The sequence below is a fragment of the Zea mays genome, chromosome 5, assembly GCF_902167145.1.
Source record: "Zea mays cultivar B73 chromosome 5, Zm-B73-REFERENCE-NAM-5.0, whole genome shotgun sequence".
In the NCBI taxonomy this organism is placed as follows: Eukaryota; Viridiplantae; Streptophyta; class Magnoliopsida; order Poales; family Poaceae; genus Zea; species Zea mays.
Genome location: NC_050100.1, coordinates 183,435,042 through 183,462,557, shown reverse-complemented (window position 1 = coordinate 183,462,557; position 27,516 = coordinate 183,435,042). Strand labels below are relative to the sequence as shown.

Genomic DNA, 27,516 nt, shown 5'->3' with positions numbered 1-27,516 from the left:
TCTTAATCCTATCCTAGTGATTAGCTATTAATTAATACATGGAAACAGCAGGGAAACATTGCATAAACAGATAGATAATAATATTATGAACATTTTGCAATTTGAAGCACCTAATTTGGAGTTCATATGACAAAGTTATGAATTTTACAAGTTTAGGGGTTAAAATTATACCCTAAGGACTTATTTTGAATTAAATAAAAGGGCCAGGGACTTAACTGCGAGAAACCAGGGACGGCGGGCGCAATTTCCAGAAAACAGGGGGGCTCTTTAAGAACATGCGCGGGCGAAGGGGTATCGGGCGCCTACAGCCGTTGGATCTCAGATCTACGGCCAGGATTAGATCCTGCGGGCGGGCGCGCGGGCGCGCGGCGGCGGGAGCGGCTGACAGGCGGGGCCGGGCGGACAGCGCGGGCGCGGGCGACTGGCAAGCGGGACCGGGCGGGCAGAGCGCGCGGGCGGACTGATGGGCGGGGCCGGGCGGACAGCGCGGGCGCGAGCGGGCAGAGAGACGGGGTGAGGGGGCAGTGGGCCTGGGCCGCTGGATCGCTGGCGGACGGCCATGATTAGGTCCGGGCGAGTTGAATCAGGGCCGCCCGATCTGGGTTGAACGGCGGAGATCAGATGGGCGGCCTGGGTCTTCCCTACGGCTAGCTGGGGCGGCGGCGCTCGTCCCCGCGGCGGAGGGCTTGCCGGAGACGAGGGGCACGGGCGACTGGCGGGGCTCTGGGGCAATCCGAGTGGTCGGGGAGGGCGCGGGGAGTTCTCCGGTAGGGTCTGGGTCGGGGCAGAGGCACCGGAGGGGGGCGATTCACGGCGGGGCGGCTCGGCGGCGGGGCTACTCTACTCCGGCGAGCAATCAAACGTAGCAGAGAGCAAAACAAAGGGCGATAGGGGCGGGAGAGGTCCGTTACCTCAAGGCGGGCTCCGGGGACTCCTCGGCGGCGACGGAGACGCGACGGGGACCCGGGTCGACGGTGGCGGCTGCACGGCGGACGACGGGTGAGCGCGGGCAGAGAGAAATAGGGAGGGGGAGAGGGAATTGGGGCGCGTTCCGAGTTGCGGGCGTCGGGGCGGAGCTCACCGGGGCTAAGGGCGCGGCGGAGCTCCAACGGCGACGAAGAACCAAGCTCGGGACGGCGGGGTTATGGCGGCGGTGCTCTGCGTGCGCGCAGCGAGGGGGGGAGAGAGGGTCTACTGGGCGCAAATGGGGGGAGAGGGTGAGGGCGAGTGGGCTCGGGGCACAAGTGGCCGAGGGCGAGGTGGGGCGAGTTCCACGCGCGACGTGGGCGCGGGGGAGGTGGGCGCGAGCAGCTCGGCGGCGGTTACGCGGGGACGACGGGGCTGACAGCCCGGGCCCGCGACGCAGAGAGAGAGAAGAAAGCGGGTGCGGGCGCGAGAGAAGCGGGGCTGACGGGTTGGGCCCACGGGCAGAGAGAGAGCGAGGGAGCGGGCGCGCGCGGGGAAGGCGGGCGCCGACGGGTAGGGCCGGACGAGCAGTGAGAGAGGGAGGCGGGTGCGCGGAAGGCGGGCGCGCCGACAGGCCGGGCCCGCTGCGCAGAGAGAGAAGGGGGGGAGAGGCGCGCGCGGGGTGGGCCGACTGGGCCGAAAGGCCGAGGAGGGCGGGTAAGTGGGCTGCTTTGCCTTTTCCTTTTATTCTGAATTGTTTTTCCCTTTTCTTTTATTTATTCTATTTGATTCAAATTCAAATGAGCCCCAAATTCAAATTAGACCTTTTGAGAATTATGCACCAAACAAACGTGAAATCTAGGGTTCAACATGATGCAACAATTCATACTCCACTAGGGTTTAACATAATAAACTATGGTTACAAGTAAAATAAGCACTTAGCTCCTATAGAAATGAGAGAGAAAAGAATTAGGAAGGATGAGAAAAGGAAGTAACACCTGAATTTGTGAATATGAGCAAAGAAATTTTATACCCCCAAATTCAGGGTGTTACAAACCTATCCCCCTTAAAAGAATCTCGCCCCGAGATTCAAGGTTGGTCAGCAAAGAGTTCAGGGTATTTGGCCTTCAGGTCATCTTCTCGTTCCCAGGTTGCTTCTTCCTCAGAGTGGTGACCCCATCTGACTTTGCACATTCTGATGGTATTCCTCCGGGTGACTCTGTCTGCAAACTCCAGAATCTGCGTTGGCTTCTCTATGTATGTCAGATCTTCCTGGACTTCCAAACCTTCCACTGGCAACTGTTCTTCTGGTACTCGCAGACATTTCTTCAATTGTGACACATGGAACACATTGTGCACTGCTGACAAACTCTCTGGTAGGTCGAGCTGGTAGGCCACTTCTCCACGCTTGGCTTGAATCTGATATGGTCCGACGTACCGGGGTGCTAGCTTGCCTTTGACTCCGAACCTTCTGACTCCCCTGATAGGTGACACCTTCAGATAGACGTAGTCTCCCACTTCAAAACTCAGTTCCCTTCTCCTTCTGTCCGCATAGCTTCGCTGCCTTAACTGGGCTGTCTTCAGGTTCTCCCGAACCATTCTGATATTCTCTTCGGCTTCAAGCAAGATGTCGGGGCCAAACACCTGTCTCTCTCCAGGCTGGTCCCAGTGCAGCGGAGTCCTACAACTCCGTCCATAGAGTGCCTGAAACGGTGACATCTTCAAGCTGGCCTGGTAACTATTGTTGTAGGAGAATTCTGCATAAGGTAACCTTTTGTCCCATCCTGACTTGTCTTGCAACGCACAGGCTCTCAACATATCTTCTAGGATCTGGTTAGTTCTTTCAGTCTGACCGTCTGTCTGCGGGTGATAAGCTGAGCTGAAGTTCAAATGGGTGCCCAAAGCTTCTTGTAGCTGCTGCCAAAAATGAGATGTGAACTGCGTTCCTCGATCTGACACTATCTTCTTCGGCACACCATGAAGGCAGACTATTCGTGACATGTATAACTCAGCTAACGTTGCTCCGGTGTATGTCGTCTTCACAGGTATGAAGTGTGCCACCTTTGTTAAGCGGTCCACAACCACCCAGATGGAATCGTAGCCGGCCCGGGTACGAGGTAGGCCAACTATGAAATCCATCCCGATCTCATCCCACTTCCACTGAGGAATCCGCAATGGCTGCAACAATCCGGCAGGCCTCTGATGCTCCGCTTTGGTTCTCTGACAGCTATCACAGATGGCGACATATTCTGCGATCTCCCTTTTCATACCATACCACCAAAACCTCCTTTTTAAGTCCTGGTACATCTTCTCACTCCCTGGGTGTATGGAGTAGGCTGTCTCATGAGCTTCCTTGAGGATCAGTTCCAGAATAGGTTTGAGGTCGGGAACACACAATCGGTCCTTGAACCAGATTACTCCTTCTTCATCCTCTCGAAAGTCTTTGCCTCTTCCTTCTAGGATCAGCTGCCGGATCTTGTTGATGTTTTCATCATCCTTCTGCCCTTCTTTGATCTCCCGCTCTAGGGTGGGCTCTAATTCCACTGTCACTCCTTGCGTACTATTCAGGAAACCGAGGCTCAGTCTGTCAAACTCCTTGGCTAACTCATACGGCATTGGGTGCGAGGCCAACATATTGACTTGACTTTTCCTGCTCAGAGCATCTGCAACAACATTGGCTTTGCCCGGATGGTAATGTATCTCCAACTCATAGTCTTTGATCAATTCCAACCATCTTCGCTGCCTCATGTTTAACTCTGACTGGGTGAATATGTACTTCAGACTCTTATGATCTGTGTAGATGTCGCACTTCTGCCCATACAGGTAATGTCTCCAGGTCTTCAAAGCATGAACCACTGCTGCCAATTCCAGGTCATGTGTGGGGTAATTCTTCTCATGGATCTTCAGCTGTCGAGATGAGTATGCTACAACTCTCCCTTCTTGCATCAGCACACATCCCAATCCGGTGTACGAAGCATCGCAATATACTGAGAATGACTTGTGGACATCAGGCAGGACTAACACAGGAGCTGTAGTCAATCTATTCTTCAGTTCTTCAAATGCTTCCTGACACTTTTGGGTCCACTTAAACTCAACTTTCTTCGCTAGCAACGCTGTCATTGGTCTAGCAATCTTCGAGAAACCTTCAATGAAACGCCTATAATACCCAGCCATTCCAATGAAGCTCTTGATCCCACGAACATCTTTCGGTGCTTTCCAGTTCAGGATATCTGCTACTTTCTTTGGATCCACTGCCAACCCATCTTGGTTTATGATGTGACCCAGAAATAAGACTTCATGAATCCAGAACTCGCACTTGCCCAGCTTGGCATACAACTGATGCTCTCGAAGTCTTTGCAATACCATCTTCAAATGCTCTACATGATCTTCCTCACTTTGAGAGTATATGAGAATGTCATCGATGAACACTACCACAAACTTGTCCAGATAATCCATGAACACACTGTTCATCAGGTACATAAAGAAGGCTGGCGCATTTGTCAAACCAAAGGACATAACTGTGAACTCATATAACCCATACTTGGTGATGAATGCTGTCTTCGGTATATCCGAGGGTCGGATTCTGAGTTGATGATAACCAGATCTCAGATCTATCTTCGAGAATACGCTGGCACCTCTGAGCTGGTCGAACAAATCTTCTATCCTTGGCAGGGGGTACTTGTTCTTGACAGTGACTTCATTCAAGGCTCTGTAGTCTATGCACATCCTTTTGGTACCATCTTTCTTCTCTACAAACAACACTGGAGCGGCCCAAGGCGAGGTGCTTGGCCTGATGTAACCCTTCTCTAACATCTCATCTATCTGCTTCTTGAGTTCTACCAGTTCTGGTCCAGACACTCGATAGGCTCTTTTTGAAATGGGGGCGGTACCAGGGATAAGCTCTATGGCAAATTCGACTTTTCTCTCGGGTGGCATGCCCGTTAGCTCCTCGGGAAACACATCCGGAAAGTCCGACACAACCTTGATAGTCTCGAGCGGGTTGGGCTCCTTACTATCAACTGAAATCTGATGACAGACTCCCTCCTCTGACTTAGGCATCCTTAGCTCGGCCACTACCTCCTCTCCTGACGGGGACTTCAATGTTATGGTCCTCTTGTCACAACTAACATTTGCTTCATACTTCATTAACCAGTTCATCCCTAGAATAACATCTATCCCAGGGGTGTCTATTACTATTAAGTCACTGGGGAATCCTATCCCCCTTATTTCCACCATTATGTTTGAACATATTTTATCTGTTTGCACCTTGCCACCAACCGAATTAATCCTCATGGGTGGCATCATTGCCTCTACTGAGATGTTATGCAATTCTACCCATGTTGCAGTGACAAATGAATGAGTTGCACCAGTATCAAATAGCACTTTCGCGGGATGAGATTCGACTGAGAACATACCTACTGCCACGTCTGGTGCATCCTGGATCGCTTCGGCTTCCAAGTGGTTCACCTTTCCACGGTTGTACGCTTGGCTACGATTGCCTGCTGCCGGCTGCAGTACACCTTGCCTTGCTGGGGCATTGGGGTTGGTTTGCTGCTGAGCCGTCTTCTTTGGGCACTGCATCGCCCAGTGGCCTTGATCTCCACAGTGGAAGCATCCTCTGCCTCCTCCTTGTGCTGGGGCTGCTTGGTTGCTCTGATTCGCTGCTGGGGCAGGAAGGCGAGGTGCCTGGTTGTTCTGCTTCTGATACTGATTACCTCCCTGCTGGTTGTGCTGACGATACTGCTGCTGCTGCTGCGGGTACTGTCTCTGAAACTGCTGCTGATGCGGACGCTGATTCTGATTCTGATATCCCTGTGGGTGACTAGGTCTGCCTTGCTGAGATGAACTGCCTGAGAAACGTGGACGGCTGGTGCCTCCGGACTGGGGTCCATTCATCTTGCGCTTCCGATCTTCCATATCCTTACGCTTCTTCTCAGTCATAACTGCCCTATCGATCAGATGCTGGAAGGTGGGGAAGGTGTGATTCATCAGCTGGTAATGCAGGGGATCCACCAAACCTCTCATGAACCTGTACTGCCTCTTGGCATCAGTGTTGACATCCTCGGGTGCATAACGAGATAGCTGCAGAAACTTGTCTCTGTACTCACTAACAGACAGGGGTCCCTGCTTCAGAGCCAGAAACTCCTCCTTCTTCACGATCATCAGTCCCTCTGGCACATGGTACCGACGGAAACTCTCGCTGAATTCCTCCCAAGTGATGGCTTCGGGGTCAGCATGTGTGGCGAGGTAGGACTCCCACCAGGACTGGGCTGCTCCCCTCAGCTGGCGGGGACCATACAGAACCTTCTCCCTGTCGTCGCATTGGGCGGTGCGCAGTTCCCTCTCCACTGCGCGCAACCAGTCTTCTGCATCCATGGGGTCAGCAGAATGGGCGAAGGTAGGAGGATGCCCTCTCATGAACTCACCACGCTTATCTCGTGGCATCTGGGGCATCTGCACTTGCAATTGGGGTTGGGGTTGCTGTTGAGCCTGCTGCATGGCTGCCAGAGTCTGCCCAATGGCCTGCACTGCCTGGGTCTGCATCAAGAACATCTGCTCCACTGACATCGGGGGTGGTGGGGGAGGCTGCCTCTGATTTTCCTCCTGCTGGTCATGCTGCTCCAGCTGAGCACGCCTGTTGCATCGGCGCCTGTTGTCAGACATCTGTGGAAGACATTCACACATCAGCATTGATCTCACAATCTTTCAGCATAAGAAAAGAGAATACAGAATTCTTCATGACACTGAGTGAACAAAAGAGCTTCATTGATCCTCATTCATGATTCAACACAGCTTCTCAGATAAGAAAGGAAAGTAAGAGTAAATGGCTTCCCAACTAAACAACTGACTTCATTAATATTACTAGCTAAGCCAAACTGCAGGGGAAACCCACATGTTGGCTACAGTCATTACAAAGATCCAAATCCAGCACAAGTTCATCATAACAAGCATGAAAGCAACTGATAAGCAAACTAAACTAAACAGAAGCAGCTGATAAGCAAACTAAACTGACTACCTAAGACTGAGACATCTGACTTAAGAATTATTACAAAATCCGACGCTAACGATCTACGGATCCAGATCTATCCTGGTCTTACAGACAGGGGAACCATAAGTGTGGTGACCACGTGGCGGTGAGCGGTATGGGTGCTGAGTCCCAACAGGTGCGGGAGAACCACCCTCCTGGTGATGGCGCTCTGCCAGCTCAGCACGCAACTCCGCAATCTCCGTTCGAGCCCTGCTTAGCTCGTCCAGAGAGTGATCCAGCTCCGTGTTAAGCACTGCGACTAGGTTGACTGTGCTGCTCAACCTAGGGTTAGCCTCACCAACAGGTGAAACAACCACACTCTCTGTGCTGCCAGTAGGGCGGCGGGGGTAGTACCGAAGGTTAAGACCGTCGGCCACGCCACCGAACAAAGAACAGTACTGAGAGAGTGCACGTCGTGCTGCATCCTGCATAGCCGCCTCTGCAGTGTCCCTCTCGGAGATGGAATAGTGCTCCGAAACGGCCTCCGCACCACGGAGGTCATCCTCCGGACGGCGAACTAGGTAGGTAGCCTCCCAGCGGTCCGGGTACCTCCCGCGACTGTGCTGGTAGACTACGCAACGATACTCGATCGACCAGGTGTGCCGGTCGAAAGCCTGGCGCAGCAAGGTGTCGAGTGCGTCGTGGAAGTGACAACCGCGAGCGGCGTCACGGGTGATGGGTCGGGCGACCCATCCTTCCGCCTCCTGCGGCTCAGAGGACTCCGTGCTGTGGTCTGAGTCGTCGTCGTCGGGGTCTCCTCCAGAACCTCCTCCTGAAGCTCCTCCAACAGCCAGGGCGTCCCGCGGTGGTGCAGGGGGCGCCTCCAGCTGGGCAACAGAGGAACGGGGCCTCACGGACTCCACCTCTCGCTGGGGTGGGGAGGAAGAGCCCTGCTGCTCTCTGTGCTGGCGCCGGCGTTCCTGCTCCTCACGCAAGCGGTGGTGCAGCCTCTCCAGGTGACTCGACTGTCCGGACACGGTGCGGTGCAGAGGACGCTCCGCAAGTCGAGACAGCAGGAAAGGAATCACCGACTTACGTGCAGTGTGTCTAAGACGAGCCATCTACAAAAGACACCGTAAGCACAAGAGTAAGAGCAGAACTAATATGACAAGTGAATAAACCAAAGATAGAATAAGATAAAAATTTTAACAAGGTATAGTATAGATAGATAGTAAAACATAGGGTTGGTCGAGGTGACCGACTTTTGAAGTAACAACAGAGGTCAAGGTGAGAGGGAAGGTCAATAGTCCTTAGTACGACCAGTGCTACTCTAGGTCAGCGGTCCTACAGTCAGCACGGCTTTGATACCACTTATGTCACACCCGGTTTTGGAAGGCCAACCGAATGCGAACTATGTACGTGCCAGGATCAGAACTCACGTACACAGCGATTACATAAATGAACATCATCACACAATGCTCGAATAATAACATAAAAGAGTACTTATTACATCATAGAGTCATAGACATCCACATAGTCATTGTCTTAACAAGTAAATCAAAGTGCTAAACGAAACGCAGTAACGATAAGGCCTTCACAGGCAGCTGACTGGGGGTTGCCGCCAACCCACACCTAGAATTCATCGTAGTCTTGGAACTCCTGGAAGTCTCCTTCCACGGCTTCGCCTTCTCCTGAGCAGTGGTTACAATGCGGACAACCTGGTGTTTTGTGGTAAAGCAAGGATGAGTACACATCAACGTACTCAGCAAATGTCCCGTTTGGCTGAGGTGGACTAGCTTTATGTGGGGTTAGGCTCAAGCAGTTGCTTTTAGTTGGTCAGGTACTTATCATTAGTAGAAGCCAGATTTTAGCATTAACCAACCCGTAAACCATTTCCTCATCGAGGAACATCATCATCATAGTCGAACCAAAACCATATCATAACCATTGTATCTCGAACCATCTGTATCTCTAATCAAAGAGGATCCCAAGGCTGCTCTTAACCGTGAGCACGGCTGATATACCAGTTTCACTACCCTCTGCAGAGGTTGCACACTTTACCCATGAGTCATGATTCCCTTTCTACCCGGGGAGAGCTAATCCCCATTGACCACTACCTAGGTGGTCCGGCAGGGCATCACTACGTAGCTTTTACAAAGATTCCCTAGAGATCGTAGCTGCCCGTTAGGTTTCTCCAGTTTGATAAACACAGTACCCCTCCCCGCAGGAGAGTGACTAACAAAGAGCAAAACGAAAGAACCTCGGCACTCAGCCTCGGCAGAGCAAGCACTGTGCCTGGACCCCATTGACGGCACGACGGCTAAGCAACTACACCTCTAGTTCATCCAATTAATCAGCTAAGGGCATCCCATTTCACCCTCATGGTTGCACTGTTATCCCGGGTGGTCTCTCAACGAACCAGTCCTTACGGAGAGGTACTCAGGAAACAGCCTGAGCCCCCTAGAGTATCACAAGATCATCAACATCAACAGGATGACAGTATCATAAATAGCCACATCATGTTCATTGATTATGTTAAAGCAATAGCAAAGTGCTAACCATAATAGCCCAATAGGTCATCAAGGACAAAGTAAAGTGTAAAGCTAGTCAATCCTTAGGTTTCAAGTGAGTAATGCGGGGTAGTAAGTTATAAATGAATAGGACATAGTGGGACAGAGGACACTTGCCTTCACCAAACTGCTGATCAGGGACTTCCTCTGCAACTGCCTCGGGAAACACAGACTGCTCGTTGTCTACGCAAAGCAATCATTCACACTATGCACTTGGGAAAATAACAAACAGAAAACAATATACCAAACATATGCAGCAGAGAGGGGTCACAAGTTCATAACAGAAAAGGGATAGGCACTCTAGTGTTCCCTAGGTCTGGGGTAGAGGACTACACAAAGTGATTTACTATCTACTAATCAGATCTAAGTCAGGGGTGGGATTAAATAATTATCTGGTTTAAGTTCCTAAACTTAAGTGTTTAAGTCCATAAACTTAAGTAATCCAACTATTATTAAAGTCTACTCATTTCCAATTATCTTAAATAAGGTTTCAATAGTCTTAATCCTATCCTAGTGATTAGCTATTAATTAATACATGGAAACAGCAGGGAAACATTGCATAAACAGATAGATAATAATATTATGAACATTTTGCAATTTGAAGCACCTAATTTGGAGTTCATATGACAAAGTTATGAATTTTACAAGTTTAGGGGTTAAAATTATACCCTAAGGACTTATTTTGAATTAAATAAAAGGGCCAGGGACTTAACTGCGAGAAACCAGGGACGGCGGGCGCAATTTCCAGAAAACAGGGGGCTCTTTAAGAACATGCGCGGGCGAAGGGGTATCGGGCGCCTACAGCCGTTGGATCTCAGATCTACGGCCAGGATTAGATCCTGCGGGCGGGCGCGCGGCGGCGGGAGCGGCTGACAGGCGGGGCCGGGCGGACAGCGCAGGCGCGGGCGACTGGCAAGCGGGACCGGGCGGGCAGAGCGCGCGGGCGGACTGACGGGCGGGGCCGGGCGGACAGCGCGGGCGCGCGGGCGAGCTGACAAGTGGGGCCTAGCGGACAGAGAGACGGGGTGAGGGGGCAGTGGGCCTGGGCCGCTGGATCGCTGGCGGACGGCCATGATTAGGTCCGGGCGAGTTGAATCAGGGCCGCCCGATCTGGGTTGAACGGCGGAGATCGGATGGGCGGCCTGGGTCTTCCCTACGGCTAGCTGGGGCGGCGGCGCTCGTCCCCGCGGCGGAGGGCTTGCCGGAGACGAGGGGCACGGGCGACTGGCGGGGCTCTGGGGCAATCCAAGTGGTCGGGGAGGGCGCGGGGAGTTCTCCGGTAGGGTCTGGGTCGGGGCAGAGGCACCGGAGGGGGGCGATTCACGGCGGGGCGGCTCGGCGGCGGGGCTACTCTACTCCGGCGAGCAATCAAACGCAGCAGAGAGCAAAACAAAGGGCGATAGGGGCGGGAGAGGTCCGTTACCTCAAGGCGGGCTCCGGGGACTCCTCGGCGGCGACGGAGACGCGACGGGGACCCGGGTCGACGGTGGCGGCTGCACGGCGGACGACGGGTGAGCGCGGGCAGAGAGAAATAGGGAGGGGGAGAGGGAATTGGGGCGCGTTCCGAGTTGCGGGCGTCGGGGCGGAGCTCACCGGGGCTAAGGGCGCGGCGGAGCTCCAACGGCGACGAAGAACCGAGCTCGGGACGACGGGGTTATGGCGGCGGTGCTCTGCGTGCGCGCAGCGAGGGGGGGGGGGGGAGAGAGGGTCTACTGGGCGCAAATGGGGGGAGAGGGTGAGGGCGAGTGGGCTCGGGGCACAAGTGGCCGAGGGCGAGGTGGGGCGAGTTCCACGCGCGACGTGGGCGCGGGGGAGGTGGGCGCGAGCAGCTCGGCGGCGGTTACGCGGGGACGACGGGGCTGACAGCCCGGGCCCGCGACGCAGAGAGAGAGAGAAGAAAGCGGGTGCGGGCGCGAGAGAAGCGGGGCTGACGGGTTGGGCCCACGGGCAGAGAGAGAGCGAGGGAGCGGGCGCGCGCGGGGAAGGCGGGCGCCGACGGGTAGGGCCAGACGAGCAGTGAGAGAGGGAGGCGGGTGCGCGGAAGGCGGGCACGCTGCGCAGAGAGAGAAGGGGGGGGGGGGAGAGGCGCGCGCGGGGTGGGCCGACTGGGCCGAAAGGCCGAGGAGGGCGGGTAAGTGGGCTGCTTTGCCTTTTCCTTTTATTCTGAATTGTTTTTCCCTTTTCTTTTATTTATTCTATTTGATTCAAATTCAAATGAGCCCCAAATTCAAATTAGACCTTTTGAGAATTATGCACCAAACAAACGTGAAATCTAGGGTTCAACATGATGCAACAATTCATACTCCACTAGGGTTTAACATAATAAACTATGGTTACAAGTAAAATAAGCACTTAGCTCCTATAGAAATGAATTGTTGGCTATGTTGTGCACCTGCTGCTGACTGCGGCTGTCCCGCCCAGAGTCTGGCTGCAGAGGCCTTGTCCAGGTTCGGCTGGACTGCGGAGGGTCTTTGGGCTTTCTCTGAGACTCGACCTTGCGCTGATGGAGCTCTTCAGATATGGCATACTTCTTGAATAGCTGATAGAGCTCTTGGAGATTTTTGGGTGGGTCCCTGATGCAGTGACTGTATAGGACGCCAGCCCGAAGGCCACTGATGGCGTAGTGTATGGCAATTTGGTCGTCAACCGAAGGCAGTTGTGACTTGAGAGTCAGGAACTTGCGGTAGTACTCCCATAGGGTTTCCTTCTCTTGCTGTTTGCAGAGTGATAGCTCGACCAAAGCATCGGTGTCGGGTCGGTACCCTTGGAAGTTGAGCAGAAACTTGTCTCGGAGTCCTTTCCAGGAGTCGATGGACAGTGGGGGCAACCTGGTGTACCAGGTCAAGGCCGGACCCTCGAGGGCGATGATGAAAGACTTAGCCATTGTGGCATCGTCTCCTCTGGATGATGCGACGGTGACTTGATAGCTCATGATGTATTGTGCTGGGTCGGTGCTGCCGTTGTACTTGGGGTAGGTCTCTGCCCTGAAGTTGACGGGCCATGGTGACACTTGGAGTTGCGGAGCCAGGGGGCTTTGCTCATCAAGGTAGTTGATGCCCTGAAAAGCTGCAGCGTGCGGGATGAAGGGTCCCCGCTGGGGGAATGAATAAGTCTCCGACTGGCGCGCGCTGTTGGAGGGGCGGGCCATGCTGCAGATCGCGTTGGCCTTCGCGCTGCATGAGCGCAATCTCTTGCTCGAGTTCCCGGGCCCTCTGCTCCTCGTCTTGTATCATCTGGCGCACCTTGGCTTGCACGGTGACACGTTGGCGCTTGGCCTCAAAAATTTCTTTCTGCTTTTAGAGGTTGCGGTTCTTGATGCGCAGGGCTCGTAGCTATAGCTGTTCTTCGGCTAAGACGCCGATGACTTCGTCGTCCTCTGTTGCGTCCTCACCCTCTAGTGGAGCGAAGCCTGGGGTGGCGCTTGTGGTTGTCCTCCGGAGCTGCAGGTGCGTAGGGTGCCTTCGAGAGTGGGTTGTTCGTTGCGCTGTCTCTTGCTGAGAGCTTCGTCTTCACAGGCTTCTTGGGGGTGTTATCTGCGAGGGCCTTGCCCTTTTTCTCGGCTAGCAGTGTTGCCTTCACTGCTTCGTCGACGGATGGGGCTGCCTTCGAACTAGCTCTCTTGGGTGCCATCGCGGGTGGTTTGTTCGTAGCACGAACGGTGGGCGCCAAATGTTGGAACTTGCTCTCCTGGGCAAGCAGATCAAACGAGAGAGTGGAGAGAGTGTATGCAAGGTTTAATGATGAAAGACAATAGCTCTGTTAATCTGGCCTCTCAAGGGTCCCGAGTACCCGAGCGTCGAGCGTCCCAAGACAAGGACGATTATGCCCTCGGGTACCCGGATTATCCCAGAATATTCCCATAAAGGAGGGTTACAGACCGTCATTACAGAAAAGCTATTACAGATGAGGCCCGTAACTTGCCTGTCCACGCGAGGCCCGTTACAGTGGGCCGAATTCCACGTGGGCCTCCGGGCGAGATGAGAGACACGGGACCGGTGGACTTCGTCGTGGTTTGGCCTTCGTCTTGCGATGGAGAGGACGAAGGGCGACCGCGCCGGCCGTCACGCTTTCGTTGATGTGGCGACGCGACGAAGGCTTCGCGCGAAGGGTAGCGTCTTCGCCTTCGCCCCAACATCGAGTCCACCGACGCCCTCCCGTGCCCATCGCTGCACCTGACGTTCATGCAGGCGACGGGGCTCCTGCGCGAGCCGTTGGCCGAGTTCCTGGCGTCGCTCCCATCCCCGCCGCTCGTCTCCGACTTCTTCCTCGGGTTCACAAACCGCGTGGCGACCGAAGCCGGCGTCTGCCGCATTGTGTTCAATGGTATGTCCTTTTTCGCCTCGGCGATCTGCAAAGCGCTCGCCGTGAGCCCACCGGTCATCTTCGAGCTCGGGACCATGATCTAGGTGCCCGGCATGCCGGAGCACGTGGTGGTCAGGGCGAAGGAGGTTCCCGATGGGGTCACCAAGAGGGCCGACCCCGATAACCCGTTCACGCGCTTCTTCATGGACGAGATCGGTGATTCGGACGTGCGCAGCTAGGGAGTCCTCAGCAACAACCTCGACACGCTCGACGCGGCCTACGTGCCGGCCTTGGAGTCGTTCTACGAGGCGGCCACCCGTGCCTGGCTCATGGGCCCGCTGTTCATGGCCACCGGCGACATGCCGAACAACGAGAAGAAGGAGCAAGACCCTAAGGGCTATCTCTCGTGGCTCGACGAGAGGGCGGCGCATCCGGGGTCGATGGTGTACGTCTCGTCCGGGACGCAGGCCCACATCATGAACGCGTAGCTGGACGAGCCGGTGCACGGGCTGGTGCAGTCCGGCCATCCCTTCCTTTGGGCCGTCCGATCTGACACGTGGTCACCGCCGATGGACGTGGGGCCCAACAACCGGATCGTTCGTGGATGGGTCCCGCAGAGAAGTATTCTGGCCCACAAGGCAGTTGGTGGGTTCATGAGCCATTGCGGGTGGAACTTTGTGATGGAGAGCCTTGCCGCCGGGAAGGCTGGCGCTGACGTCGTCGGGATCGCGGAAGTGGAGGAGAAGGTTCGGGAGCTGATGGACGTTGAATGCAAGGCGGCAAAGTGGATGCTAGAGAGGGCCGCGTGGGCGCAGCAAGTAGCCAAGTCAGCGGTGAGCCACAGTGGAACCTCGGCCACGACTTTGCTCAAGCTTGTGGAAGAGCTACAGGAGACCTATGATGATGGGGTCGTAGGCAAATGTGCGAATATTGTTTAGAATGATCTTTCCAGTAATTCTGTTAAGCTGGTGTTTAGAATGATCTTGCCAGTACTTCTCTTAGGCCTAGCTACGTATGTGTCGTTAGCGTCTATGGTGTCTTCTCAAAACACAAATCAATCGAGTCTTAGCAGGTGTTTTGATAATTGATCATAAATAAAAATCAACAACATAAAATTAGGATTCCTGAATTGACATGTATGTCTGCTCCAAATGTTACAATCTTACCAGTGTTGGCAAGTTTTTTTTCCTTCTGTGAGTATCAATGTGTGCAGATTCTGACAGCTCCATCGGTGTTGAAGCCAGGTCACAGAAAGAACCACGACCTTTGGGCCCTTGAATTGAGTTCAAGCATGAGGGAGGATTGTGAGTGTTTGATTTTAATGTTGCTGGATTCTTGGATACAAATTGTGTGGTATACAAAGATTGGACTACCAGAATGGATAATAGAATTTGAAGTGTAGCCAACTTTATTTTGATTGTTCATATATAGAGTAATACTCCTCCGCCCAAATTAAAATTTGTTTTAAACATTTGATATGTGTTTTGTATATCTGTTTAGATTTATCATCATCTATTTGAATATAGACATTGTTGGAAGCCTTCTTCTCCGCCGAAGGTCCTCAAGGCAAGAACACTTTTGGCAAGATAATACGAAGGCTCACCGAAACTATCATCAACCTTGGCTTTGTTCCTCAAGTCTAAGACTTTGTGTACAAGCAATGTTGCGGAATGCCGAAGCTCAATAGCTTCGGCTCGGACCAAGCAAAGAAATAAAAGACTAAATAGACCTTATTAGCTTTAGTTGCTTGTAAATCTATATCTATACTACTATATTAAGGCTACAAGGGGGTAGAATGCCTCCCCTTGTTCTCCCTTCTGTTAATCTGGACCGTCCGTCCTATGGCTTCTACCCAGACCGTCCATCCTATGCCCCTATCCCGCCTGCGTGCATCGCCCCCAAATCCCCTCGGTCGTCTCCCCCTCCGGAACACGGGCAGCGTGGCACGGCACGTGGTGGGGACGACTTCTTGATGCCGGTGAGAGTGGTGCTGACGAGGAGGTCGAGCTGGCCGTAGAAGTTCCATGGCGATGGCCCGCCACGCGCGCTTGGCCTCCTGCAGACGGTGGTGGTGGCAGCCAAGTGGTACAATGTGCAGATCCTGGTGGATGAGAACGAGGGGGAGGAGTCCATCTTCTGCAGGTTCCTGCGGGAGGTGATGCGCGCCGACGTGCTGTAGGAGATCAAGCGCCGCCGGAGGTACGAGAGCAAGACGGACGAGAAGAAGCGCAAGGCGCGCGAGGCCGGACGCCGCAACCGTCGTAGGTACGAACATGGTTGCGCTTCCCTTGATGCTGCATAGACCAATCGTTCTACTCCGTAGAATTGATAGGGTAGTTGTATGGCTCTATTCAGGATGCCTACGAGTTCGCGGAAGCCAAACTGTCTATCAGTTCTCTGAAAGTTGATGAAATCCATTAAATAAAACTGAAAAACACTAACCAACAAACTACAGTAGATATTGGAACTCAAGTATCCTGCATCAAGCTGTTTCTTTCCAGTGATCTGTTTTCGGTATGTTGAGCGTTTTCAATTTCACGACCAAGTTACATAGTAATGGACGAACCCTATACAAAACCTCTGTATACTTAAATTCTCACTACCAACACTCAGGTCGGCAAAAACAGATAGAAACTCCTTTGTAACACCTGATGATGCGCCTCTTCTTCATCTTACAACTCCTAACACTAACACCTCCACCCAACGAGTTGAATTCCTGATGTCAGCGCCTGCTAAGCTCTAGCAGACTAGGGGTCTACTTGTTTCGTCTTTTTTCTGAATACGGATGCGGAGAGAAGCTAGCCACCAGAAGATTCTGAATATCATGGGTATTAAGTGAGGAGTTCACAGGGTATCTTCAACTTTATTTTCAATCTTATCTTTTGTTTCAAACTCCACTCTATAAACAATGTCTTCGTGTCATCTACAGTTCTGCGTCCCCCTATCTGTTGGAGACATTCTTATGATCTAGAAATTGACAGTTTCCTACTTTTATGACGACGATCGTTTTTTGTGTTCATGTTGGTTTTGAACTGTTTTCACCAAAACGATTCTTATAAAAATAGACTGAAAAGATAGACGTTTGACGGTCCACAACACCTTCTAGGAAGCTAGAAATAAGCCCAAGAAAACACCCTAGTGTTGTTTCTATGGACTCCAGCTTCTGTACCGTCTATCTTTTGGCGGTGATTTTCCTTGCACGGAATGGTTCACGCTTCTCTCATCGTTCTACCAACCATCCCTATCAGCTCAGCTCCCTTGAAATTACTGGAAAGATAGGGATGGTTGAGAAGTTTTTTTATCCTTTAGTATTCAGAAAAATGACGAAGCAAGCGTTTTAATTTTTTTGACGATTTTTTATCCTTTAGTAGTCTCCCCTAGCAATCATCAACTTTAAAATTATTATATAGTCTCTTGCCACTACATATATGCTTGTTACTGGTTACCCCCTGCAGCCAAACACATACACACTAAAAGTAATAATAGAGCCTCTTCTGAATTTAAGTAAGAGCATATTCCTGCATATCCTTCTGCTTTGCTTTTTTCTTATTGCATAAAACTCTTGTCCATCTCCAAAGAAGAAATTAACTTAACATGGGAAAATCATTTGGTTCTAATTAACCTAGCTGCCAAATCATCTCTGCTAAATCAACTAGCCAAGTTTTCAAAAGCTATTATTTATGTACAACACTGCCTTTTGTCATTCGCCCTACCCCATGCGCACACACACTGAAAGTAAACCTCTTCTGAAGTTAAGTTAGAGCATATTGGAGACACCATATACCCCACAAATGAATTTGAACATGGACTGCTTTGGACAAGATCAAGTAAATACCATCAATGTTCATAATAGTAGTAAACTAAACTGGAAAGCAAAGAACTATTTTGCAACAAAGATTTTTCAGTCATCTGAATAGATATATAGATAGTGTTTCAACATTCCCTCACCAAACAAATGCTTAGATAAAATCAATGCATGCAGTGACTCACGATGAAACGATGCGTCCAACCAATTAGAGGGACAATGATGTTTGTCGTTCTGTATATATGTTTCATACTAATTTTTTACTCCCGTAGCAACGCACGGACATAGACCTAGTAATAAATAAAGGAGATAGAGTTTTGGATGTACATTATATGCATTTTTTCCCTTCCTTGAGCACACACATGTATAAAAAAACCAATTGTCATGGATAAATTCCCTAATAAATAATGAAATAAAATGAAAATAATAGTAAAATAAAATATTGCATCATGCTGGGACTTTTGTTTGTGCACTTGAATTGTGTGTGAAACTCATGAACAATTCATAAATTAAATACCAAAATTCGAAATTGTGAAAGAAATTCAAACAGAAATAAGAAAAACAAGAGAAAATGCCTGTTGGGCCTCAACTTTGTTTCTCGGCCCACCAACGAATTACACCCGCGGCGGCCCAACTCCCGCTCTCGCGCAGCCTGGCGCTGACAGGCCGGACCCGCGCATCAGTCGCACCCTCCCGCGCCGCGTTTTCTTTCCCGGTCACTAACTGGTGGGCTCCGCTCGCCGAGGGCGTTCACAGTCACCGTTGCGTGGGACCCAGGCGTCAGCCCGCCTTCTCCGCCAGGGCCGTTGCAATGGCGCCCGGCTCGGGCGTAACCACCCGCCGATGCTGGATCTCGCCGAGGATCCGGCGCCGCGGACTTCTTCCCCCTCGCATCTCTGTGCTATAAGACCGCCTTCACCAGCCGCCGAACTACCACTTCTCTGCCTTCGTGAACCACCGCGAGAGAGAGAGTCGAGATCCGTCGCTGCCGTGCGAACCTTGGGCTCAATCGATTGGGTCAGTGGGGTTCGGCAACGCTCGAGAGAACCGGCCGTTGTATCAACGGGCGAAGTGGTGATCGGAGCGCGTGGCGATTTCATGCCGGAGTCGGAGCTCCGCCGCGGATTCCGCTGCGCCCCGCGGGCAGACTACTTCGCAGCTGTCGCTGGTGAGAAAACCCTTTCCAACTGTTTGTCGCATTCTCCCCTACGTGCAGTTCGTTCGTATCGGGGATTTGAACGTTCCTGTGTCAAGGTCAGGCCGCGACCACGTCGTCATCTTCCCTTTCATGGCGAAGGGCCACATGCTCCCGCTGCTCCACTTCGCCACGGCACTCTCGGCGCAACACGGCAGGCTCCGCGTGACCCTGGTCACCACCCCGGGCAACGTGGCCTTCGCCCGGAGCCGTCTGCCCGCGTCGGTGGGCCTCGTCGCGCTCCCGTTCCCGTCGTTCCCGCCGCTGCCGGAGGGCGTCGAGTCCACCGACGCCCTCCCGTGCCCGTCGCTGCACCTGACGTTCATGCAGGCGACGGGGCTCCTGCGCGGGCCGTTCGCCGAGTTCCTGGCGTCGCTCCCGTCCCCGCCGCTCGCGCTCGTCTCCGACTTCTTCCTCGGGTTCACGCGCCGCGTGGCGGCCGACGCCGGCGTCCGCCGCATCGTGTTCAACGGCATGTCCTGCTTCGCCTCGGCGATCTGCAAGGCGCTCGCTGCGAGCCCGCCGACCAGCTTCGAGCCCGGGACCATGATCCAGGTGCCCGGCATGCCGGAGCACGTGGCGGTCAGGGCGGAGGAGGTTCCCGATGGGGTCACCAAGAGGGCCGACCCCGACAACCCGTTCACGCGCTTCTTCATGGACGAGATCGGTGATTCGGACGTGCGCAGCTGGGGAGTCCTCAGCAACAGCCTCGACGCGCTCGACGCGGCCTACGTGTCGGCCTTGGAGTCATTCTACGAGACGGGCGCCCGTGCCTGGCTCGTGGGCCCGCTGTTCATGGCCGCCGGCGACATGCCGGACGGCGAGAAGAAGGAGCAAGACCCCGAGGGCTGTCTCTCGTGGCTCGACGAGAGGGCGGCGCATCCGGGGTCGGTGGTGTACATCTCGTTCGGGACGCAGGCCCACATCACGGACGTGCAGCTGGACGAGCTGGTGCACGGGCTGGTGCAGTCCGGCCATCCCTTCCTCTGGGCCGTCCGATCTGACACGTGGTCGCCGCCGGTGGACGTGGGGCCCAACAACCGGATCGTCCGTGGATGGGTTCCGCAGAGAAGTATTCTGGCCCATAAGGCAGTTGGTGGGTTCGTGAGCCATTGCGGGTGGAACTCTGTGATGGAGAGCCTCGCCGCCGGGAAGCCCATGCTGGCGTGGCCGATGATCGCGGAGCAGCACCTGAACGCAAGGCACGTGGCCAACATCTTAGGCGCCGGCGTCAGGATAGCCCTGAAGGTTGGCGCTGACGTCGTCGGGAGCGCGGAGGTGGAGGAGAAGGTTCGGGAGCTGATGGACGCTGAAAGCAAGGCGGCGAAGCGGATGCGGGAGAGGGCTGTGTGGGCGCAGCAAGCAGCCAAGTCAGCGGTGAGCCACGGTGGAACCTCGGCCATGGCTTTGCTCAAGCTTGTGGAAGAGCTACAGGAGACCTATGATGATGGGGTCGTAGGCAAATGTGCGAATAGTGTTTAGAATGATCTTTCCAGTAATTCTGTTAAGCTGGTGTTTAGAATGATCTTGCCTACTTCTGTTAGGCCTAGCTACGTATGTGTCATTAGCGTCTATGGTGTCTTCTCAAAACACAAATCAATCGACTCTTAGCAGGTGTTTTGATAATTGATCATAAATAAAAATCAACAACATAAAATCAGGATTCCTGAATTGACATATATGTCTGCTCCAAATGTTACAATCTTACCAGTGTTGACAAGTTTTTTTTCCTTCTGTGAGGATCAATGTTTACAGATTCTGACAGGTCCATCGGTGTTGAAGCCAGGTCACATAAAGAACCACGACCTTTGGGCCCTTGAATTGAGTTCAAGCATGAGGGAGGATTGTGAGTGTTTGATTTTAATGTTGTTGGATTCCTGGATACAAATTGTGTGGTATACAAAGATTGGACTACCTGAATGGACAATAGAATTTGAAGTGTAGCCAACTTTATTTTGATTGTCCCTATATAAAGTAATACTCCCCCGCCCCAAATTAAAATTTGTTTTAAACATTTGATATGTGTTTTGTATATGTGTTTAGATTTATCATCATCTATTTGAATATAGACATTGTTGGGAGCCTTCTTCTCCGCCGAAGGTTCTCAAGGCAAAAACACCTTCGGCAAGATAATACGAAGGCTCGCCGAAACTATCATCAACCTCGGCTTTGTTTCTCAAGACGAAGACTTTGTGTACAAGCAATGTTGCAGAATGTCGAAGCTCAATAGCTTCGGCTCGGACCAAGCAAAGAAATAAAAGACTAAATAGACCTTATTAGCTTTAGTTGCTTGTAAATCTATATCTATACTACTATATTAAGGCTGCAAGGGGTAGCCTGCCTCCCCTTGTTCCGTCTTCTGTTAATCTGGACCGTCCGTCCTATGGCTGCTACCCGGACCGTCCATCCTATGCCCCTATCCCGCCCGCGTGCGTCGCCCCCAGATCCCCCTCGGTCGTCTCCCCCTCCGAAACACGGGCAGCGCGGTACGCGGTGGGGACGACTTCTTGATGCCGGTGAGCGTGGGCCCGAAGAGGAGGTCAAGCTGGCCGTAGAAGTTCCACGACGATGGCCCACCGCGCGCGCTCGGCCTCCCGCCGACGGTGGTGGCGGCGGCCAAGGGGTACAATGTGCAGATCCTGGTGGACGAGAACGAGGGGGAGTCCATCTTCCGCAGGTTCCGGCGGGAGGTGATGCGCGCCGACGTGCTGCAGGAGATCAAGCGTCGCCGGAGGTACGAGAGCAAGACGGACGAGAAGAAGCGCGAGGCGCGCGAGGCCAGACGCCGCAACTGTCGCAGGTACGAACATGGCTGTGTTTCCCTTGATGCTGCATAGACCAATCGTTCTACTCCGTAGATTGGATAGGGTAGTCGTATGGCTCTATTCAGGATGCCTACGAGTTCGCGGAAGCCAAACTGTCTATCAGTTCTCTGAAAGTTGATGAAATCCATTAAATAAAACTGAAAAAAACACTAACAAACTACAATAGATATTGGAACTCAAGTATCCTGCATCAAGCTGTTTCTTTCGAGTGATATGTTTTTAGTATGTTGAGCGTTTTCAATTTCACGACCGGGTTACATAGTAATGGACGAACCCTATACAAAACCTATGTATACTTAAATTCTCACTACCAACACTCAAGTCGGCAAAATCAGATAGAAGCTCCTATGTAACACCTGATGATGCGCCTCTTCTTCATCTTGCAACTCCTAACACTAACACCTCCACCCAACGAGTTGAATTCCTGATGTCAGCGCCTGCTAAGCTCTAGCGGACTAGGGGTCCGCTTGTTTCGTCTTTTTTCTGAATGCGGATGCGGAGAGAATCTAGCCACCAGAAGATTCTGAATATCATGGGTATTAAGTGAGGAGTTCACAGGGCATCTTCAGCTTTATTTTCAATCTTATCTTTTATTTCAAACTCCACTCTATAAACAATGTCTCCGTGTCATCTACAGTTCTGCGTCCCCTATTTTACTCTATCTGTTGGAGACAGGATCTAGAAATTGATAGATTCCTACCTTTATGACGACAATCGATTTTGTGTTCACGTTGGTTTTGAACTGTTTTCACCAAAACAATTCTTATAAAAACAGACTGAAAAGATAGACGTTTGACGGTCCACAACACCTTCTAGGAAGCTAGAAATAAGCCCAAAAAAACACCCTAGTGTTGTTTCTACGGACTCCAGCTTCTGTACCGTCTAGCTTTTAGCGGTGATTTTCCTTGCACGAAATGGTTCACGCTTCTCTCATCGTTCTACCAACCATCCCTACCAGCTCAGCTCCCTTGAAATTACTGGAAAGATAGGGATGGTTGAGAAGTTTTTTATCCTTTAGTATTCGAAAAATGACGAAACAAGTGTTTTTAATTTTTCGACGATTTTTTATCCTTTAGTAGTCTCCCCTAGCAGTCATCTGCTTTAAAATAGTTATATAGTCTCTTGCCACTACATCTATGCTTGTTACTGGTTACCCCCTGCGCCCAAACACATACACACTGAAAGTAATAATAGAGCCTCTTCTGAATTTAAGTAAGAGCATATCCCTACATATCCTTCTGCTTTGCTTTTTTCTTATTGCATAAAACTCTTGTCCATCTCCAAAGAAGAAATTAACTTAACATGGGAAAATCATTTGGTTCTAATTAACCTAGCTGCCAAATCATCTCTGCTGAATCAGCTAGCCAAGTTTTCAAAAGCTATTATTTATGTACAACACTGCCTTTTGTCCTTCGCCCTACCCCATGCGCACACACACATACACACTGAAAGTAAACCTTTTCTGAAGTTAAGTTAGAGCATAACGGAGACACCATATACCCCACAACTCGGATTTGATCAAGTAAACTGGATCAAGTAAATATCATCAGTGTTCATAATAGTAGTAAACTAATCTGGAAAGCAAAGAACTATTTCGCAACAATGATTTTGCAGTCATCCGAATAGATATATAGATAGTGTTTCAACATTCCCTCACCAAACAAATGCTTAGATAAAATCAATGCATGCAGTGACTCACGATGAAATGGTGCGTCCAACCAATTAGACGGATAGTGATGTTTGTCGTTCCGTATATATGTTTCATACTAATTTTTTACTCTCGTGGCAACGCACGGGCATAGACCTAGTATGAATATTGTGGTTGAGTATTAAATTATTGCTCATTGTTAATATAGATGAGGTTATGAGCAATGCAGAATATATCGATTGGATTATTGCTCATTGTTAAGATAGATTGGACTTGTGATTTCTTGTTAGATGAACACCAGGGTACCGATACTCTTGATTCTTATCATACCTTATGTTGTCTATTTTTTTTCCTCCCCAGGACAACCAAAAGGTGTATGTGTTTCACCGGGTGGACGGTTCCCTGTCTTTTCATCTGAAGGCAAGCCTGCTGGAAGAGCACCTGAGGGCAAAGAGATCTAGCACTGTGTAGGATATTCCGTCAGAGTACATGTTGTGATGTGACACAGACATTTCCTGCTCTTGTCTCGGTGAGAAACCTTGCATTGACTGGTGAAGGCAGTCAAGAATGTATTCATTTGTGGGAATTGCTTGAGTGCTCCATATGTGATCCGAGAATAGGTATCAGGCCTGGACCTCCTGTTGTATGCACACCATTTTGTGATATGGTCTTCAAAGCTTGTTCGGAGTCATACTTCTCTGTAGATATGAAGACACAGGTAAACCCTCTGATTAGGAGACATGATTGAGACAAGTAGGTATTGATACCTAAAATATGTACTGACACACAAGTACAAGTGCTGCTGCTAGATTAATCTTGATAGTTTTTTAATGGTGGGATTATGCAGTAAACAATCATATTTTAGCCCATGGATGTTCTGTACATTCTGGATAGCTGCTGATTCTGCTGAAGTTTCCTTTTCCTGTGCTTAAATAATCCTTAGTAGCTAAGAGATTTTTAGCTTCAATATCTCATGGTCCTTTTTGTCGATTATGATTTCGTGGTTTGATTCTGAATATGCCCTTACTGCTATGTCAGGCCTTGTCTCCTTGTGGTTTAAGTGACATCCTTTGTGGCAAAGCACATAAATGGGTCTCTAAAATGGCACAGAGTTATGCCGTCTTGCTGGTTTCTCTGTTCAAGTTTCTGAGTCGAGCTCTGCTGGAGTTGATGACACTTTCTGCTATGGTGGGAAAGCAAGTTTGGATTCCATCTCTGATTCATGGACTTCTTCAAAAGATCGTCCAACATTAAGTGGTGTGGCTTCGTGGGACGCTCAAGATTTTCAGAGATGGGCAAGGGAAATGCCGGTCAGTGAAAGAGTTTTGTGGGCAATTGGAGGAATGGTTCTCACAGGCACAGCTGGCCTTATTTTTATCAGGCATCGCATATTCTTTTTCTCTTACACTTTATATATGCATAGATAGGTAAAAAAAACTAACTCAATTAGGTACTAAAGTATCTGCCTAAATAATTATTGTAGATCTGAGTATGTTTTATATTCTTGGAATACATACTGCATAAGCTAATTATATATGGTTGGTCTACATGAAAAGGACCTTCTTATCTTGTCCCTTTTTCAGTGTAATCTTGCAACTATCTGGCATGATGCCTTAAATTACTGCTAAGGCCTTGTTCGGTTATTCCCAGTACACATGGATTGGATGAGATTGGAAAAAATTCTTAAGAAGTTTGACTTGTTTAGGATTTAAACCCATCCAATCCCACTCAATCCACATGGATTGAGAGATAACCGAACAAGCCCTAAGATGGCACATTGAAATCTTGCACTTCATATGCCTTCTTTTCTATTGAACTTCAAACTCTCATTTATCTGTGCAGCAAAAGAAAGAGCTACGGCCATCGCCAGAAGCAAGCTGGTATTGTTTGCAATATGAGATTGAGAAGGCTGGATTCTAGAGTCAACTCACAACAAACAAAGGGGATCTAGGGAGGCATAGGCAACTTAGTGTAACTCATAGAGGATTCTTGGACTTGTGCTTCTACTTTTGTGATCAGTATATAATCAATCAACTGTGAACAATAGATTGTAGCCTGTGCTCTTCTCAGTGCTTAGATACACCAGCTACGACCTCCTTGTCACCATTCTGTAGAAGAGTCTGTAAGTTGTCACTGAGTATTCCTGAAATGCAGAACTTTACTTACGAGCTGTGATGAACTCATGTACGTATTGTTTGGAAATGACATGTTTTGCAGCCATTGATATCCGGCAACATGCCTACATGATTTGTGATCTTTGAGTTTATGGGCATTTTTGTTTTAGCTTTTTTTTGCTGATTCTAGCCACTAAAAGGTAATGCGGACTACTATCAAACGCTCAACTTTTCAGACCGCTTATCTGAGAATAACTTTGGTGAAAATCATCCAAAATCAACATGAACCCACAATCGACCAAGATATGAGGAATCCGTCGATGACTATATCATAAACCTTATGAACTACTTCATCTTCCTTCACACGTAATCCTCACAATACTCATATTCTCCCTACAACAAGATTCTTAGAAAAACTTGTTAGAAAGAAACGAAACAAACAAGCCCTATATAGGATAGTAGAGCATATGTATGTGTATATCTATGTGGAAAAAATCTCCACCTAATAAGATTTTCCTTTTTTCATTTCTCCACGTCCAAATTAAATTCCAAATTCATATTTTTTGAGATTGTTGAAGACATAGTAACTTATTGTATAAAAATTCAAAATTTTCATCATTATTTTATATTTAGTTTCGAAGTTATTATCTTATTTGATCTCTAACATATCAAAGTAATTATGAAAAAAGTATAATATATTTTTTTAGACCAAGTTATGACATTAGCTACTAACTAACAAAAATTGAACTGAAAAGTAAATTTGTACATAAATGGATAAAAATATAAATTTTATTAAAGGATAAATTGAACCAACTCAAATAAGTGGAGTAAAATAAATTTGGTGAGGGGTGTAATTTAGAGTTTTTTCATTAAAGGAAAGAACATAGTAACATTTGGGGGTCGATCTAAGGATTACGCTGAAGCTAACCAGGACATTCTCTTTCACAAGAGTTCGCTCCATGTAGAGTACGTGCGTAAAGGTGGATTAGGACTATTAGGCTAGAACTTCTACCATAATCATGAGGTGAGAGAAAGGTAGAAGGTCTTGATGATCAGTTGTGTTATAAGTTTGTAATATTATTTATTATTGTGTTCATTAATCGATGGATAATAAAAGAATGTAAATTACTACACACATTGTTGCTCGAACCTCTCTAAATGTACGCGTGCTGGCTCAGTCATGCCCAGGTTTAGCACAACTGCTGAGCTACACCTGCTCTCTCCTATTTTTTTTAATATTTTACGCACCATGATATTATTATACAATGATATTTGGCACGTCAGGTAGGGGTGGTGCTTTCTCTTAGGATTGTCATGTTTTACTATGCAACACGACTATAACGACGCCAACATGATCACCAGTTTAAGTAGTTGATTGTAACACATGATCTAGTAACTCAGACCGCGTGCCACGTCACAGGAGATATCGAATTTTCACACAGTCTTCTCCATTGCGACCTCTGACCAGTGGACATGTCTTGGTGGTCCCACATGCCACAACCCCCATTGGCCAGGCTTCTGCACGTCCGAACCACAGTGCACAACGCCTTGGGTGTACTATTTTGTATGCCCCCTCCAAAAACGGTTGTGCGTGGTTCTACACGATTGTCAAACCCGGTTTTAGAAGGTAAACGCATGCGAATCATGTACGTGCCAGGATCAGAAACTCATTGTTGGGGGTCTTCCTCTCCGCTGAATGTCCTCAAGACAAAGGTGTCATTGACAAAGAGATGTTGAGGATCTTCTTCCCTGTCGGAGGTCCTCAAGATGAACATGTCATCTAAGGGCATTAACAACGAATGCCAAAGCTACAGCCGAAGGACGATAGCTTTGGCTTAAGGTGGTGACGAAGGTCAAGTATTGTGCCAAAGTTGAAGAGGAAAAGACTAGTTAACCCCTGATGATTTATGTTATGATTATGTGTATGTGTAAAGGTCATAAATGTACTTCTACCTGCGCTGCGTCCCGTGTTTATAAATAGGTGAACAGTACAATACTATTCACTCTGGATTGTAATTGCTCTCGCGTCAACACCTTCGAGCAAAACAAAGGTATCACTGTAATATGAATTACATTCATATGTTCATCATAAAATAAATATATGAATTGATATACGAATGATTAATATTCATCATCTTTTTAAATGATTGCCCTTTTGTAAATGATGAAGGTTCGTCCTTCAC

At 49.9% G+C, this 27,516-nt stretch overlaps 1 protein-coding gene and 2 pseudogenes across 1 annotated transcript; all 3 read left to right on the top strand.

Moving 5' to 3' along the window:
* The window catches only part of LOC103628734 (UDP-glycosyltransferase 73B5-like), a 48,774-nt pseudogene extending 33,543 nt beyond the window's left edge, over positions 1-15,231 (top strand).
* A 3,071-nt stretch (positions 15,232-18,302) lies between these two features.
* LOC100273588 (uncharacterized) lies at positions 18,303-20,760 on the top strand. Its single transcript, NM_001148005.2, has 2 exons — positions 18,303-18,719; positions 18,811-20,760. The coding sequence occupies exons 1-2, from the start codon at positions 18,395-18,397 to the stop codon at positions 20,226-20,228; spliced, it is 1,743 nt and encodes a 580-aa protein (NP_001141477.2). The 5' UTR covers positions 18,303-18,394; the 3' UTR covers positions 20,229-20,760.
* Positions 20,761-21,439: 679 nt separating this feature from the next.
* Positions 21,440-25,351, top strand: LOC103628733 (uncharacterized; annotated as a pseudogene).
* The last annotated feature ends 2,165 nt before the right edge of the window (positions 25,352-27,516 follow it).

What these genes read in the sequence shown, in the direction of transcription:
- LOC100273588 (NM_001148005.2), top strand. Translation starts at nt 18,395, where the DNA reads ATGCTGGATCTCGCCGAGGATCCGGCGCCGCGGACTTCTTCCCCCTCG. An exon ending in CTACTTCGCAGCTGTCGCTG is followed by an intron (nt 18,720 to 18,810) that starts GTGAGAAAACCC and finishes TGTCAAGGTCAG; the next exon opens with GCCGCGACCACGTCGTCATC.